The sequence below is a fragment of the Carcharhinus amblyrhynchos genome, chromosome 2, assembly GCF_965287045.1.
Source record: "Carcharhinus amblyrhynchos chromosome 2, sCarAmb.v2.hapA, whole genome shotgun sequence".
Lineage (NCBI taxonomy): Eukaryota > Metazoa > Chordata > Chondrichthyes > Carcharhiniformes > Carcharhinidae > Carcharhinus > Carcharhinus amblyrhynchos.
This window is the reverse complement of record NC_137325.1, coordinates 21,119,195-21,137,154: the sequence shown is the minus strand read 5'-3', so window position 1 is coordinate 21,137,154 and position 17,960 is coordinate 21,119,195. Positions and strand designations below refer to the sequence as shown.

At 44.9% G+C, this 17,960-nt stretch overlaps 1 protein-coding gene across 1 annotated transcript in view; it reads left to right on the top strand.

Annotated features, from left to right (window-relative positions):
- Positions 1-17,960, top strand: part of LOC145357733 (collagen alpha-6(VI) chain-like) — a 151,727-nt gene that overhangs the window by 25,258 nt on the left and 108,509 nt on the right. The window contains exons 6-10 of the mRNA XM_080211174.1: positions 2,841-3,401; positions 5,494-6,069; positions 11,253-11,819; positions 14,027-14,599; positions 17,103-17,723. Coding sequence (XP_080067300.1) covers positions 2,841-3,401; positions 5,494-6,069; positions 11,253-11,819; positions 14,027-14,599; positions 17,103-17,723 — 2,898 coding nt within the window. The remainder of the gene's footprint in view (positions 1-2,840; positions 3,402-5,493; positions 6,070-11,252; positions 11,820-14,026; positions 14,600-17,102; positions 17,724-17,960) is intronic.

Sequence of the window (17,960 nt, the reverse complement as noted above, 5' to 3'; positions counted from 1 at the left end):
AATTCCCACTCTCTGGCTGAAGAAATTTCTCTGTTTTAAAGGATCGTCCCTTTAGCGTGAAACTGTGCCCTCTGCTTCTAGTCTTTCCTACCAGCGGAAACATCCTCCCCATGTCCACTCTATAATCCACTTCATAACGCATCGTTTTTTTTTTAATGCAAAAGAAGAATTGTAAATTGAGTTCCACACCTGTACTCAGCAGGGAGTATGAATGGTGGAGCTGTGCATGTTTTTGCAGTAATGTGTAATGAATATCCATTTTCCTCTTGAAACACAATGGGAGTGTAAACTCCAGACAATTTGGTCTTTGTCCAAACAATTTTCCAGCGTGGTTGAGATCAGTTCATGTCAGACCGAACAGGAATTAAGCCTATTAATGATCTGACCCTGTATGGCTCAGTGCCTTCATTGCTGCCCTGAGATCTTGATCACCATTCCAGAAACATGAGAAAACAAGCTTAGAGATGAGAATTTGCCAAGCGTAAGAACTGTAATCAAGAGACCATCCAAGACATTGTTATTTTACTTGGAGTCGGAGTGGCTTCTCAAAATAAATCTTTGTTTGTCTTTTTTCCATTGGGAATTTTGGAACACTACAGCTTCCTTTCCCTTCTTTGAATTGCAGCTTGGTAGGGTCTCATTGAAGCGTGGCTACAACTCCTGGGATGTTATTTGTTCTTGGAACAGACCAAGGATGGGATTTTCCAATACCTCCATGGCAGGAGATTAGGCAGCCCAGCCAAAGTTCTTCCAACGAGACCAGACAATACTGGCAGTAGGTAGGGCTGGGTAATTAGTTCCAAAGTGAAGCAAAGTTCTCTGGTAGTAGAGGAGACCCTGGAGATCCATCCACAGAGAAGCCCCTTACATTGGGAAGGCGATGGCTTCGTGGTATTATCGCTAGACTATAAATCTAGAAACTCAGCGACTGTTTTGGAGACCCAGAGCAGATGGTGAAATTTGAATTCAATAAAAAATATTTAGGATTAAGAATCTGCTGATGACCACAAAACCATTGCTGATTGTCGGAATGACCCAAATCGTTGACTGATGTCCTCTAGGGAACCCATGCCCCATAAATGAATTTAAAAAAGTTACAAGTTGATTTACACCATGTATCTCTCTTGAATCTACAGTGGGTCACTAAATAGCAACATGTGTAACTCATAATATGAGCATTTGCTGAGTTTTATTTTTGGAAATTTGGATTTCATTGCTCATGCTTCTTTCTCCAGTTGCCTCCTTCTCCAGACAGATTGCTACCTTTACCTTCTCATTTAAATCCCTTCTTGGTTTTAATTCTAAAAGGCACTCATCATCCTCAGGTTGTTTACGAGTTAAATCTTCTTTCCATGTCAATCTGGGCTAACTGAACTTCACAGAATTAATGTGTCTGAACCAGAAGCTCCTGTCAGTTCTACATGTGTGTCAATTATTGGGCATGAGATGCAGATTACAATATTCCCAAGTCCGCTATGAGGGCAGACGGATGCACTACCTGGACAACAGGTGGGAGCAGCAATTCAGCAGCAGAATGTCATGACCAGAGACCTGTGGAACGGGTATCCTGTGTTCCTGTAAATGATAAGTTGAGATTGCGTGTTTGCGGTGAGATGAGGTGTGAAGGAGGTAACTATGGCTGAGGAACCTGGGTAAGGCTGCCTCACGACACCCAGACGAATTGGAGTAAAAGGTAAACGTTTTGCCTGCTGGGTCTCTTTGGGCCCATGACCTGGGCTGCCTCAAGGCCTGGCAGGGACACCATCACTTGTTCTGCTTAGGCCTCGGATTAAAAGAGCAGATCATGTCCCAGTGAAATCACTAGGCCTCGCTCTGTACATAATCCAAAGATGTGTGGGTAAGGTTCATTGGCCATGCTAAATTGACCCTCGTGTCAGGGGATTAGCAGCGTAAATATGTGGAGTTATGGGGATAAGACTCAAACTCAATGGGCGAACTGGCTCCTTCTGCACTGTAGGGACTCTATAATGCCATGATTTATAAGGAACCTGCTAACATGGGAAAGGTATCTTCCCAGCTAGCAAAAGAACAGGTTAACATCAGGGTGCAGCAGAAGGCAACATAATTTGAAGAGACCTCCTATTGTAACTCCCCTTACCTTCTCATCTGGTTCAGGCATGCAGAATTAAATTCAAATCTGAATGTTAATATGTTTTATCCAGTAGTTTCTCTGTTCTTTGTACTACAGTTACCTTTATTCCTGTGGCTAGGAGATTGCAGGCCCAATATCTGTGAACCCTTTATTATCCTGACTTGTTTACTGTCCAGTAGGGTATCTCCCTCTGCCTTTGTAGCGTAACTGCCTCCAACAAGTTGACCTTTCTTCAGATATAAACAAATGAACAACATGAGGTTAAAAATGATACTTTTCTCCATGACCTTGGAATTGTAGAATTTCTCAGACATCTTTTTTTTTATTCATTCATGGGACATGGATATCGCTGGCTGGCCAGCACTTATTGCGCATCCCTGGTTGCCCAAGGGCAGTTGGGAATCAGCCACATTGTTGTCGCTCTGAAGTCACATGTAGGCCAGACAAGGTAAGGACGGCAGATTTCCTTCCCTAAAGGACGTTAGTGAATCAGGTGGGTTTTCCAGACAATCAACAATGATTTCATCAGTGGATTCTTAATTCCAGGATTCGAACCCGGGACCCCAGAACACTAGTTGAGTTTCTGGATTAATAGTGTACTGGTAATCCCCCGAGGCCATCACCTTCCAATGTCACACTATTACCAGTGTATCAGATCCCTACCAGGAATTGAATAATGATGAAGAGCTTGAAATCTGACTTCCATAACAATGTTTATTTCTTTCAGCCTGCAATAAGCTTGACCAAGCTGACGTCATCTTCCTCATTGATGGATCGGGAAGCATAGATGCCACTGATTTTCTGCGGATGAAAGGATTCATTAATGTTTTTCTTAACAAAACCAACTTCGGGTTGGACCAAGTTCACATTGGTTTGATCCAATTTAGCTCCAACCCCGTGCTAATGTTCCAACTTGGTGCACATTCAACGACTGCCGAAGTACGCGGAGCCATCAGTGGCATGCAGCAGCTGGGAGGGGGCACTCTCACAGGCCAAGCGCTGAGCTTTACAGCGGACTACTTTGATAAGGCTAAAGGGGGTCGGCCCGAAATCCCACAGTACCTCGTAGTGATAACCGATGGGGAGGCGCAGGATGAGGTCCTTCAGCCCGCCAAAGCCATAAGGGATAAAGGAGTCACCGTGTTCGCTGTGGGCGTTTTCAATGCCAACAGCACCCAGCTTCTGGAAATGGGAGGATCTTGGGATAAGGTTTATTACGTTGAGAATTTTGAGCTGCTGGAGGAAATAGAACTGCAAGTTTCATGGGAGATTTGCAGCCCACTTAAAGGTGAGTAAAAGTTCAGAAATGGCTTTAAAGATGATGGGCAGTATGTTACCTTTCTTTGGCAGAATGTGGCAGCGAGCGGGAAAAGGGGCCTGGAAACCGCCGGCACCAACAAGAGTTTTCTCCACCATATTGTGAGAAACGTGGTGCAAAAAAACCTCAAGGGCAGGTCCCATGATGTCACGCTGGTGGGGTGGGCTGAGACTGAGCACGCCCTGTCAGCAACTTTGTTTATTGAAGGCCATTTTTTAAAGGCCGTGCCCCGATGCACAGAGGTTCAACTGGACCCACCATCCACACACCCTTATACCATGCAATTCCCCCATGGCAGTGCCGGGGGCAGTACTGGACATGACTCTCACCCTCCTAAGATACAGGTGCCTGCCTCAGTTGGGGCGGGGGGGTTGGTGGGGGAACGGTGGAGGGGGGGGAACGGGGGGGGGGGCAGAGGGAGGGGGTTCTGTCCACCAGATGCACGCCATGGGAGACCAGTTGTCATTCACGTTGGCATAAATGGACTTTCGTATGTGGGGGTGTGGGGATGGAATGATGAGGCACTGAGGCCTGATAATGAGATTGAAATGTGTTATCATAGTGTTCATGACCTTGAACATCACTGTTACATTACATCTCTAGCAGTGGCAGGGCAATCTCGGTGAGACTCCCCACCAACGTAAAACGCAATTTGCGTCTTTCGTGAGATTCCCTGTTCTTATCACCAAACCTGCCCAAAAAGAATGGGAGGGGAAGATCCAGGCGTACTGTGTAGAGTTTACACATTCTCCCCGTGTCTGTGTGGGTTTTCTCCAGCTGCTCCAGTTTCCTCCCACACTCCAAAGATATGCGGGTTAGGTTGATTGCCCGTGTTAAATTGAGCCTAGTGTCTGATGGCTTAACTGGGTAAATATGTAGGGTTACAGGAATAGAGTGGAATGCAGACTCAATGGGCTGAAGGGCCTCTTCTGCACTGAAGGGATTCTATGATGCATTTCTACTTCAGGTAAAACGGTTCTAAGGTTCTGCTAATGGGACAAATTTATCATTGAGTGGCCGAAAATGATAAAGGTTTGTACCTTTATGGGGATTAGGTCACCTGCCTACTCAGCAGCAGGAGTAGATTATCGATCTTAGCTCTGAAAGTTCCAAGTGAATCAACATTCTCAGACAGACAGTGGAGGCGTTTCCAATTTTTTGCTACCTTTGGTGGGGAATAATTGTGCAGCCTGGGATCCTGAAGTTCAGATCTTCCATATTAGAAATTCTGTGGTCACTTTATTTGGTCTTAACTGCTGGAAGGAAAATCATTGTTCTATCATGAATAAAATATGAATCATTTTCCTTTCTGTTCTTCAGGCCTAAGATGTGAAATTTCCAACCAAGAGCCTTTCTATCTACCTGTCTGTCTGTCTATCTATCTACCTAATTGTCTGTCTGTCTGTCTGTCTGTCTATCTATTGTCTGTCTGTCTATCGGTCTGTCTATCTGTCTATCCGTCTATCTATCTATCTGCCTGTTTGACTGTCTGTCTATCTATCTATCTATCGCCTTCTTTCCCTCCCTCCCTCCTCTGCTTTTAACTCATTTCTTAATATTGATCTCTTTGCCAAGCCTTTGGTCATCTGTCCTCATGTGATTTGATGGGTGGGATTTTCCAGCCCCAGTAAAGGCGTGGTTTACGATGATGGAAGCAGCCCACCATTGGTCAGCAGCAGTATCTTCCAGTTCTGCCGATGTCGACATGGGGTTGGTGTGTACCCTGCACCCTCTATGTGCTATGTATGTGTGCACGCATGTGTGTGTGTGTGTGTGTGTGTGCTGGAGGAGTCGGATGGTGGCTCAAATCAATGTCTGATTTTATCTGATATCACGCCTGTCATGTGCCACTCTACCATGTTAAAGACTGTATGTGTGTAATTGTTAATTTTGTTTTCACTTCACCTTACTTTAGAAAAATGGGCTAAACAAGTGCACCCTGAATGAAATTGCTTTTAAAATGAAATCCATTGCGACAGCTAAAAATACCCATTTGATTTAAATGTGTCTCTGGTCTCTGTTTTTTGAATTTCTCTGTTTTTATCTTATTTTACACTGACAGATTGCCAGAGGGCACAAGTCGCAGATATTGTTTTTGTAATCGACGGATCACGCAGCCTTTCTGTTGCTCAGTTCTACAGCATGAAAAACTTCATGGTAGGGTTGGTGAACAATACTAACGTTGCGGCAGACAAGGTTCAGTTTGGAGCTGTGATCTACGGGGACAGCCCTCGGACTGTCTTCAATCTCGACCAGTTCACGAGTAAAGGCGCTATCCAGAATGCAATTTATGGAATGAGTCCCGTGGGCGGGGCTACCCACACGGCAAAGGCCCTCAGATACGCAAAAAACCTGTTAGACCCAAAAGCAGGTGGCCGGAGGCAATTCGGAGTGCCGCAGTTCCTTCTGCTCCTTACTGAGGGCAAGGCGACTGATGAGCAGCAGTTAAACTCCGCTGCTCAGGTCATCAGGAACTCTGATGTTAGTATCTATGCTGTCGGTATAAGAAGTGCAAATAGAAATGAACTGCTGCGGATTGCGGGATCTCCGGAAAACTACCTCTACGCCCCGGAGTTTGAAACCTTGAGACCTCTGATGACAGTCATGTCGCAGAAATTCTGTGAAAACTCTAAGCCCGGTATGTCATTTTGGAAAAACAAAACCCGAATGAGTCCTATTGTGTGGGGTGGATAATGGGCGCTGTTATCACTGAGGGGAAAAGGAAATGTTGGCAGCTGAGATTAAGGGGCAGCAGGGGAATGGGTCACTGTGCTCTCTTCCCTTGGAGCACCTTTCCAGGAATGTTGGGAAATAGGAAATCCAACCTCTACACTCTGGACTTACTCATATGAACATTGAGAATTTAACTGGCTTGAGGTAGGTTGAGGGCTATCCAGCTCCCCCTGCTCGAAGCAGAAAGGATCATCCAGAGTTACATTAATTAAACTAAATGTCCCCAACCCCAGAATCACATTGGCCCCATGTTTAAGAAGACAGTTAAGGGAGGAGAATATCTGATAATTGCTGATCGCAGAGCAGGCAAGTTTTATTTTTTTCTGTCAAACACTTTGCTGGCTTAGAAATGTTTGAAGGTTTCTTGCAGTTTGTTCATGTAATGTAGCCACATGGCAAGGCTTGTTACCCATCCCTAATTGCCCTTGAGAACTTGAACCATCTTCTTGAGCCTTAGCTTCCCTTGTGTGTAGATACATCCACCCTGCAATTAGGGAATAAGTTCCAGGATTTTGATCCGGGATGATGAGTATTTCCAGGTCAAGATGATATGCAACTTGGCAGGGAGTTTTCAGAGGGTAGTGCCCTCATGCGCCTGCTGCCCTTCTTTTCAGATGTGGGAGAGGCCGTGGGTTTAGAAGGTGCTGCCTGAGGAGGGTGGGTTACTGCAGTGCACACCTTGCTGCTACTATGTGCCAGCGGTGGAGGGACTGAATGTTTAAGGTGTTGGGTAGTGTACCAAACAAGTGGGCTACTTTGAACCTAGATGGTGTTGAGGTTCTTGAGTGTTGATGGAGCTGCCCTCATGCAGACAAATGAGGAATATTCCATGGTCCTCCTGACTTTTTGACTTGGAAATGATGTACAGACTTCAGGGAGTTGGAAACTGAATGACTCATCGCAGAATTCCCAGCCTCTGATCTTCTCTTGTGGCCACTATATTTATGTGACAGGGCCAATTATGCTTCAGGTCAATGGTAATGCCCCCCCCCCCACCCCACCCCCCTGCCCCTGTGTGTTGAAGAGGGAAGACTAAGCAATGATAATGCCCTTGAATGTCAAGATGAGATGGTTAGATGCATCTCCTGTTGCACATGATCATTGCCTGTGGTATGAATGCATTGGGCATTCTTAATGATCAATGCCCCCAAAGACAGTCATGACAGAGAACTGGCCTGATTCATTTCATCTGAATCTGCCTGTTCAGATCAGCATTCTGAATCCATCTTTCTACCCTGATCCCCTCCCACCCTCTCACCAACTCCTCTTGGCAGGCAGTCCTGGTGCTGGCATCAGAGGCTGGTGATCAAGTGGAATGGTTACCCAGTGTAGACCAGAAAATGACTGGATAAAGCTTGGAAAGTAAGAGGACAGGGCCTGGGTAGGATGGTTGTTGGTGTAATCAATCCATGATGAGCCAAATGGCCTCCTTCTATACAGTTGGGATTCTATGATTCTATACCAAGTTCAATGGCAAGTTTTATGACTTAATTTCCCACATACACACCAATGGACATGAATGGAAAAGGAGAAAACTCTTAGTTGGTAGATTCCCTGATGTTTGCCAGTGAGCCATGCACAACAAGATGGACCCAGATCTAATTCGTGGTCTGTGCTAAATTAGCCAATCTCAGGCTGAGTAAACAGAGAAGGCAAAGAGGACCTTTCATATGAAGTACCAACTTATCTCCTACCGTTATCAGCCTGTGAGTTAGGCCGACCCTTGACCACAAATCCATACATTTCACCGCTTACTCATCCTCATCCCCTGGTCTCTGTGTCAGGCGGAACCAGATTTCTCCAGTGCCCGGCTTGGCCTGAAGCTAAGCTTAAACGTTTATTTATAAGTTACAAGTAAGGCTTATATTAACACTGCAATGAAGTTATTGTGAAATTCTCCTAGTCACCACAGTCCGGCACCTATTCGGGTCAATGCACCTAACCAGTACATCTTTCAGAATGTGGGAGGAAACCAGGATGCCTGGAGGAAACCCACACAGACACAGCAGAATGTGCAAACTCCACACAAACAGTGCCCTAAGCCGGAAATCGAACCCGGGTTCCTAGCACCGTGAAGCAGCCGTGCTAACTACTGCACTACAGTGCTGCCCTTTCTCTCCAACACAAAGATTTCCTCAAATTACAATAACTACACTTCAATTGGACTTTATTGGCAGTGAAATCCATTCTCAATATATGGGCATTGCTGGCAAGGCTGGCATTTTGTTGCCTATCCCTGGTTGCCCCGTAGAAAATGGTAATGGCCTTTGTCTTGAACCATTGCTGTCTGTGTGGCGAAGATACTCCTACAATTATGTTAGTTGGGCTTCAGTATTACAACCCTTGTCCAAACCAACATTTATCCTTCAATCAACACCTTTTAAGCAGATTATTGTCACAATACAGTGGTGTCACCTTGCTGTGTGAAAATTGTCCATCTCCTTTCCTACACTGCAATAGTGACTGCACTTCTAACAAACTCCATCAGCTATAAAGCACTTGAAGATGTTCTGCGAAAAGTGTGATATAAGTCCAATTTATTTCCTTCTTTCTCTACATGTTTACCTTTCAAAGTTACCATCGACAATTGAAAAATTTCCCAAGCCAGTTTTTTGTAGTCAGCAATTTGAGGTCACTGATCTATTACTACTGATTAACATTGGTGGCTGTTGGAAAGAAAGCATCCAGAGGTAGATGACCTTTATTCTAGTTATACTGAAATCTGACACAACTTGTTGTAATTGTGTTATGTCCAAGGATGGGAAGTTCCCTTTCACAATACCTTTGCCATCCCAATACAAACCTCTCGAACTGCCTGAAAGGATTTGAGAAGCAGACTTGATCCTAACTCATAATTACTCTCAGACTTTACCTTTATCACTGCCACTTAAAGTCGACATTTACCTTTCAGCACAAATTTCCAAAGTTCAAATTCTCTGTCCTTTTTGTTATGCCAGTGCGGCTTTAATTTTCTCTTTTTTTCTTTGCCCATTCTTTCTCCCTTGCCTGTAATTCAATTCTTTTGCTCTTTGTCCCTCTCACTCTCTCTCGAGTTACCTTCTCTCTTTCTTTTGTTTCCAATTCAAGCTGTTCCATTTATAATTGAATTTTAGCCATTTCCAAAGATTCTGACTGCTTTGACAAAGGGTCATCTGGACACAAAATGTCAGCTCTTTTCTCTCTTACACATGCAGCCAGAGCTGCTGGGATTTTCCAGCATTTTCCCTTTTGGTTTCAGATTCCAGCATCTGCAATAATTTGCTTTTATCAAAACAAACTTTATTTAAGAACACAATTATAATATAAATGAATTAGCATAACTTTACTAATTTAAATGCTTAAACATGACAAAGTGTAATTCTTAACAGCTAGCTATCTCTATTGTTCCAGTTTTAGCAGAATCCCCTAAGTCCTTTTTATGAATGAGCACAAAAGCAGATATGTTCACATAGATGCTAGCTTTCCAGCCTCCTCACAACTCTGAACAGGGATCTAGACAGACACCTTTTTTTGACTTCCATAAAACCCGTCCAGAGAAAGATCCACCCACAAACAGCAGAATCTCAGAGAAAGAGGCTTATTTCCTGGTAGATTCCAATCTCCAACTCCAAAGAAGAGAAGAGAGAAATTGCCCTCTGACAATTCTAAGCAGCATCTAAGCTTGATTTCTCAATGTAAGTCTAGCTCCACCCAGTCACACGATTTTCCATTAATCAACCTAATCAAGTCCCACTCTGTAAAACCCCAGGGGACAATTCACTTAACAGAATAACATTAGTTCAGATTCAAACAAACATTCTAGCAATTAGGACCAATTATGCTGCTGCAGAAGCAATAGAGGATGTTGGTTTTAGACCCAATGGCACCGATAATAAAAAGAAACTGTTAAAACAGATCCTTCACAAGAAGCATGACTAAACTATATTTCTTAAAGGCACAGTATCATCATATTGGGGTAAGAGCAATGGTGGGGAAAGAATTAGATAGATCTGTCAAAGAGCTGACACAGGCGTGATAGAATGGATAGCATCTTGTGTGGTGTATGTTTTTGTAAGGGGGATTTTATAGTCCCATCAGCATATTTGCAGTCACAGGTGGGAGGGGTGACACTTCAAATGAAAAGGGTGGGTAGCCCAAAACATATTCCCATGTTTGCCCATGTAAGGGTGGGTAGATAAGGCATCAGCCAGCTCTCCCAACCTTAGGTGTTTCTGAGGCCCTCAACTGGCAAATTAAAAGCCAGTTGAGGGCTTCATCCTGCTTCCGCCATAATAGTAATGTTTGACCAAGGAAGGCGGAGCAACAAAGACCAGCTCAATATTTTTGCACTTTGGCTTAAAGGCAGGAAGGAAAGAGGGGTTGGCGGGGGCTGGGTTTGCGACCAGAGTGTGAAGTTGCACTCTTACCTTGTGATGGCCACCCCCAGCTTATTGTCACTGCGGGGCGGAGAGGAGGGGGGGGTGGTGGGGTGGGGGGAGAGGGTGAAGGGTGGAGGGGGAAGTGAGAGAGGATAGGAGAGGGTGTGCAGGATGCAGGGGAGATGAAGGAGGATGGGGAAGGGCAGGGGAGGGGGTGAGGTGAGCGGGGGGAGGTAAAGGGGGAGGGAGAGTGAGGGGGGAGGGTGGGTGAGGGGGCCGGGGGTCTGGGTGAGGAGAGGGCATGGGAATGAAGGGTGAGGGGAATAAGGGGAATGGGGAGGGGGGGGGGGAAGGGGTGTGAGAGGAGAGTGAGCGGGAGGGCTGTGAGGGAGTGAGGGGGTGGGAGGGCCAAGGGAAGGGGGAAAGGGTGGGGATGTGAGGGGGAACCAGGTGGGGGGAAGGGGGGGGAGTGAGGGAAGGGTGTAGCCCAAGTGAAAGTCAACAAGCTTAAGACTGACTTTTCCACTGGAGTCGTTCCCCACTAACAGCTGACGTTATTGGTGAGGTTGGGTGAATGAGAAATTAGCCTCCTGATCAAATTCGCCCCCTTACATCCTGCTTGTGTTATGGACAATGTTGGAGCTTGAAGTGGAGAATTTCCCACAGTGCAGACATTGAATTCACGAATCCACTGTGTGGTCCCGATTGACTTGGTATTTTCCTTTCCTAGATTGTCACGTTCACGAAGCAGACATTGTTTTTCTGATTGATGGATTCGGAAGTATTTCTGTGAATGACTTCAAGCACGTGAAAGAGTTTCTGAAGTATATCGTAAAGATGTTCAATACGGGACCAGCTGAGTTTCAGTTTGCTGTCGCCCAGTCCAGCACAAAGCTAGCCACCATCTTTAACCTCAATGACACTAGCAACCAACGTGAACTTGTTAACAGAATTGAGAGACTCCAACGACGGCCATCAGGAACCTTGAAGGGGCAAGCTCTTCAGCAAGTGAAGGATTTATTCCAACCAGCAGTAGGAAGTCGGAAGCAGCAAGGTGTCCCTCAGTATCTCCTGGTGATTACAAACACAAAGTCCCAAGATAATGTGGCTGTCGCCGCCAACAACTTGAGGAAAGAAGATATCAAAGTTCTTGCCATCGGTATTGGAGATGCAAACGAAAATCAGTTGGTTCAAATGAGTGGGGCGCTGAAGGGAAAGGTTTATGTCGAGAATTTTGCTGAGTTAGATCAAATTAAAAGAAGAATAGTTCGGAATCTCTGTACTCCGCCTGAAGAAGGTCAGTGGATGTTGTTCAATACTCCAAATTGCAATTCACTTTAATGCAGTGTATTAATAATGTTCATTAGCTTTGTGTACAGTGTCTCTGTTTATCATGATCGGAAATAAAATCCAGTTTGGAATTATTATTTCTTAATAACTAATGGAGGGTGGGGAGTGTGGTGGACTGCATAATATTTGGCTTAATTGGCTTGGTAATAAGCTCAAATGCCTGTTAAGTTATTTATTTAAAAGTTAGCAGTAATGATGTAGCAATGCCGACATTGAACTGGAGTGGGCGCAGTAAGAAGTCTCACAACACCAGGTTAACTTGGAATGATGAGCTTTCAGTGCGCTGCTCCTTCATCAGGTGAGTGGGGAGGTAGACTTCACGGTATATTTAGACAAAGGCACAATTGCAATTGTGTCGTGTGGGCAGGAAAGTAGTGATTTTTGATTTGATTTATGTCACATGTATTAATATACAGTGAAAAGTATTGTTCCTTGTGCACTATACAGATAAAACATACTGTACATAGAGAAGGAAAGGAGAGAGTGCAGAATATTGTGTTAGTTATATCTGGGGTGTAGAGAAAGATCAACTTAAAGAAGTTAGGTCCATTCAAAAGTCTGATGGCAGCAGAGTAGGAGCTGGTCTTGAGTCGGTTAGTACGTGACCTCAGAATTTTGTATCTTTTTCCTGACAGAAGAAGGTGGAAGAGAGTATGTCTGGGGTACGTGGAGTTAGCCACTAAAGGTGTGTCTGGCAGGGGAGGGCCATAAAATCCAGTCCCATGTTTCAAATTGATGACCTTTCATTTGTTACATCTAAAAGATCCACCTGAAGACCCATTTCTGCAATCTTCTCCTTTCACCAAAGCTTCCTAGATATCCTGAGGACGCAGTGTCCAGGACATACACCTATCCTTCCCGTTGGTCAGAGATCATGGCAGTCGGTCCCTGACCAGATGCATGTGCTGCAGTTCAGTACCCTCTCAGCACCATTTGACCCATATGTTGGGAACATGTTGGGATGATGTGTCCTCACAAGGATTGTGAACACAGCCCAGTCCATCGCGCAAACCAACCTGCCATTCATTCACTCTGTTGACAAATCCACTGTCTCCGAAAAGCAGCCAGCATAATCAAGGACCCCAAGCAACCCATACGCACTCTCTTCCAACTTCTTCAGTCAGGAAAAAGATACAAAAATCTGATATCACGTACCAACCAACTGAAGAACAGCTTCTTCCCTGCTGCCATCAGACTTTTGAATGTACCTACCCTATATCAAGTTAATCTTTCTCTATACCTTAGCTATGACTGTAACACTACATTCTGCACCCTCTCCTTTCTTTCTCCCCTATGTACTCTATGAATGGTGTGTTTTGTCTGTACGGTGCGTAAGAAACAATGCTTTTCATTGCATCCCAACACATGTGACAGTGATAAATCAAATCAAATCCAATCAAAAGCACAAATCCACTCTGTTTCAGTGCCCAGAGGTCACAGACTATCACAGTTGGGACCTTATCCCTTTTGTTCCCAGCCCACCCCAATCGCGTACTTCCTTCTGCTGCTTCTGCAGTAGTTTTCAATCCCATGGGTGAAGACTCCTTTTCCACCTTAATCCAGACACTCAACAGTCACTGGCCTTCCACAGAGTGCCCTGCATGTAATAACTAGGTAATCACAAGTGCAGCAAAAGACTTAAACCCAAGATTCAGAGTTGAAAGTACTCCAACAAGGCAGTCAAGCGTACTCTATAATCTAATGGACGGCACGGTGGCACAGTGGTTAGCACTGCTGCCTCACAGCGCCAGGGACCTGGGCTCGATTCCTGGCTTGGGTCACTGTCTGTGTGGAGTTTGCACGTTCTCCCTGTGTCTGCATGTGTTTGCTCCGGGTGCTCTGATTTCCTCCCGCAATCCAGAGGTGTGTGAGTTAGGTGGCTGGCCATACTAAATTGACCCTTCGTGATAGGGGGACTAGCTAGGATAAGTACATGGGGTTATGGGGATAGGGTCTGGCTGGGATTGTGGTCGGTGCAGCACTGAGGGGCCAAATGACCTCTTTCGGCACTGTGGGATTCTCTGATTCTACGCTCCTAATATTAAGCGACCTAAGTAATGCTCTTCACAAGAATTATTCATTAGGAATGTTGATGGTGTTGTTTAAATATTTAACATTTCCACACAAAGTCTTTACTTTTTTCTGAACTGACAGAACCTGCTGCCGATGTGGTCTTCCTGGTTGAAGGAAGTCAAGATGATGAAGGCTTTCAACGGATTCAGGATATTATGCTAAGCATTATTACACAGTTGAACATTGGACCCCACAAAATCAGAATTGGATTTGCTCAGTTTGATAAGAATGTGAAGACTGAATTCTTGCTGAAACGCTACACGGATAAGAAGCACGTGTGGAATCACATCAGGAAGAGCCGGAGCTTTCAGGATGGAGGATCACTGGATATTCCAGGTGCCATCAACTACCTAAAAACAACTCAGTTCACTGCATTGGCTGGGAGCCGGAAGATTGAAGACGTTCCCCAGATCGCTGTAATAATTACTAAAGAATCATCACAGGCCGCTGTTAAATTACATTCCAAAGCTTTAATCCAGGAAGGTGTGATAGTTAACTCCATTGCTATACCTGACGTACTTCAACCAGCAGCTTATCCTTCAGCGTTTCCGTTTATTTACCAAAATTATTACTTGCATCGTCTGTACGAATATTCAGAAGACATGACCATACTAAATGTAATTAAAAGAGCATTCAAACTTAGCCAACCATCAGGTAAAGATCAAATTTTTTTTTTCTTGAATTACCCCTTAGAGAAGTGTCCCATTCAATGCATTCTGGTCATTAAGACTTAGAACAGAGAACAGCACAGCTCAGGAACAGGCCCTTCAGCCCACCATGTTGGCCGGGATTCTCCCATCCTGCCTGCCACTGGAATTCTAGCAGGTGGAAGGGGGCGGACCATGTAAAGGTTCCATTGAAGTCAGGCGGGAATCTCCGGTTTTCAGGTGAGCGCAGCCAGAGCATCCTGCCTGTTGTATCCAATATGTTCACACTACACATTAGTTAGCTTTCCGGAGGTTGATTAATTGCCCCGACGCAGAGAAAACAAATCTCTGATTGGAACGTAATGCTTAATATTCAAACAATAGTCAACGCCTCCGTTGCAAGCCTTACATCTGGTGCACTGTTTCACCAGATTGAGTAATGTTAAGATAACTGGAGTGCTGTGTGAGATGCATTCCCGCATCAACTCCGGTTGACGAAATGGAAATTCCCTTTCTTAGCTGGCCATAGTGATCCAGTGTGAAAGGTTTGGATAGTCTCAACTAAACACATGGGTGTAAGTCTACCAGATAGAACCGCTGTTAATTAGAAATGCGGGTTAGAAACTCCTTTCCACCAATCTTTTCAAGTCATTAATCCATAGATTTGTTTCAAACTTATCATTTCCAGAGGAATTTCTACCCATAAGTTATTTTATAATTCATTCAACGAACGTGGTGTCTGCTGTCCAGGTCAGCATTCATTGCCAATCCCTAATTGCTCTTGAAAAGGTGGCATCGAGCTGTGCACACTGCTGCCACTGCATGTCAGTGGTTCAGGAATGAATGCTTGTGGATGGGATGCTAATCAAGCGGGCTGATTAGTCCTGGATGATGTCAAGCCTGTTAAGAGCTGTTGGAACTGTACTCTTCCAAGTAATTTAGTTGCCACAGTCAAGGCTCCAGGCTGCCAATAGAATGTCTATGATTGCCATAACATGGAGATGCCAGCATTGGACTAAGATGGGCACAGAAAGAAGTCTCACAACACCAAAGTCCAACAGGTTTATTTGTTATGACAAGTTTTTGGAGCGCTGCTCCTTCATCTGGTGAATCAACTCACCTGATGAAGGAGCAACCCTCCGAAAGCTCGTGATATCAGATAAACCTGTTGGATTTTCACCTGATGTTGAGAGACTTCCTACAGTAGAATGTTTGAACAAATTCAACCAGCTGTAACAGGCTGGCTACAATCTGATGCCTGAACCACAGCTAATCAGGGAACTGATTAACCAGTTAATCTGGTTTGCTAGTACAGCCTCCGAGCATTGTCCTATCACCGAGGCCTTGTTGTTCAGCTGCAGGTAATCCTTTGGGCTGATGGTGTAATACCTTGACAAGGGACAGGGACGTTTCTTTTGTTGCTTTGTGCTTGTCAATATTCACTGAGACATTCGCCCCTGTCAATCTTCTCCACCTATCTTTCTATGTAAACCAGTGGGGGCAACCTTCAGCCCAGTGGCCACAACTCACCAGGGTTCTGAGTGAGGCCCATGAGACTTTTATTTGACCATTACCTGTGCACGGGGTTACTACATTCTGGTGATATCCATCCATGTCATTTTTTTTCACACCAGAAAGACTCAAGTCTTTAGCACTGCTGTCTCATGGCACCAGGGACCTGCGTTCAATTCCGGCCTCAGGTGACTGCCTATGTGGAGTTTGCACATTCTCCCCATCTCTGGGTGGAGATACATATCTCGCATAGGTATTTATTATTGAGGCCTGTCTGGCCTCACCCTTCCAGAGAAATTCATGATCTCCCCAATACAACCTCCTGAATTACGCTATAGAGTTCTGGTTTAACTGGACCAGTTTCTCCAGATGAACCTTTTCCAATACTATTTAATCTTGCCATCTATAATAAGACCCGTGCCACTCACTTTCAAACTCTTTGGATTATTGCTCGGCAATTAGTCTCATGGCCTTTGGCTGTAACGCTTCCAAGGGTTGGAGGATTCCTTTGCCTCTTGGGGACAATCCAAGGACGGTGGCACAGTGGTTAGCACTGCTGCCTCACAGCACCTGGTAGATGGGTTCAGTTCCCGGCTTGGGTCACTGTCTGTGCGGAGTTTGCACGTTCTCTCTCCATGTCTGCGTGGGTTTTCTCCGATGCCCCAGTTTCCTCCCACAGTCCAAGGATGTGCAGGTTAGCTGGATCGGCCATGCTAAATTGCCCCTTAGTATCAGGGGGACTTGCGAGAGTAAATGCATGAGGTTATGGGGATAGGGCCTGGGTGGAATTGTGATCGGTGCAGACCTGATGGGCCAAATAGCCTCCTTCTGCACTGTGGGATTCTGTGATTCTATGAAGACAAGCTGGGGGATGGGAGACAAAAGCCTGGAGCTGTGAATAAGCTATTCTGATATTACAGAACTTTCTAGGTCTCTGTCTGAAGGATGAATTTTAATTACGTCTCATGGGTTTGTAATGTTCTGCATTTGTTTTACAGTGTGCCTATCAGCCTCGGTCGCTGATATTGCTTACCTTGTGGATGAATCGAGCAGCATTGGGGAAGAAAACTTTCAACGGATCCGTGATTTCCTGGTCCACGTTACCAATGCAATGGATGTAGGACCACAGAAAGTGCAAATTGGTTTGATCCGGTACAGTACTGAGGTCACACCAGAGTTTTACTTTGACACATTTCAAACGAAGAGTGATGTGCTTAACCGTATACGAACAATGCCTTATAAAATGGGAGGAACATATACCGGCACAGCCATTGATTATATGATGCGCAATTACTTCACAGAAAGCCGGGGGAGTCGAATAAAGCGAAAAGTCCCTCAGATTGCTGTCATTCTCACTGACGGCAAATCCCAAGATGATGTTAAGGCTCCAGCCGCTGCCCTCCGAGGTCTTGGTGTTCGAGTCTTTGCATTTGGAGTCAAAGATGCTGTTAAGGAAGAACTAGAAAGTATTGCCTCACACCCTGCGAGCACTTATGTTTCTTTTATTACGAACTTCAACCAGTTGACTAATATAGGGAATGAAGTGCGGAAGAAGATTTGCATTGACATTGTAAAAACTGTGTCTGTGGACCCCACTGACAAGCATGTACTCAATCAAGGTGAGACTTCTAAAATCCACGTTGGTGAATTCTGAATGCATGTGTTATATACCATGATGTGGAGTTGCCAGCATTGGACTGGGGTGGACACAGTAAGAAATCTCACAATACCAGGTTAAAGTCCAACAGGTTAATTTTGCAGCAGAAGCTTTCAGAATGTCACTCCTTCTTCAGGTGAGTGAGGAGTTGTGTTCACAAACTGGGCATGTAAAGACACAAACTCAATTTACAAGATAA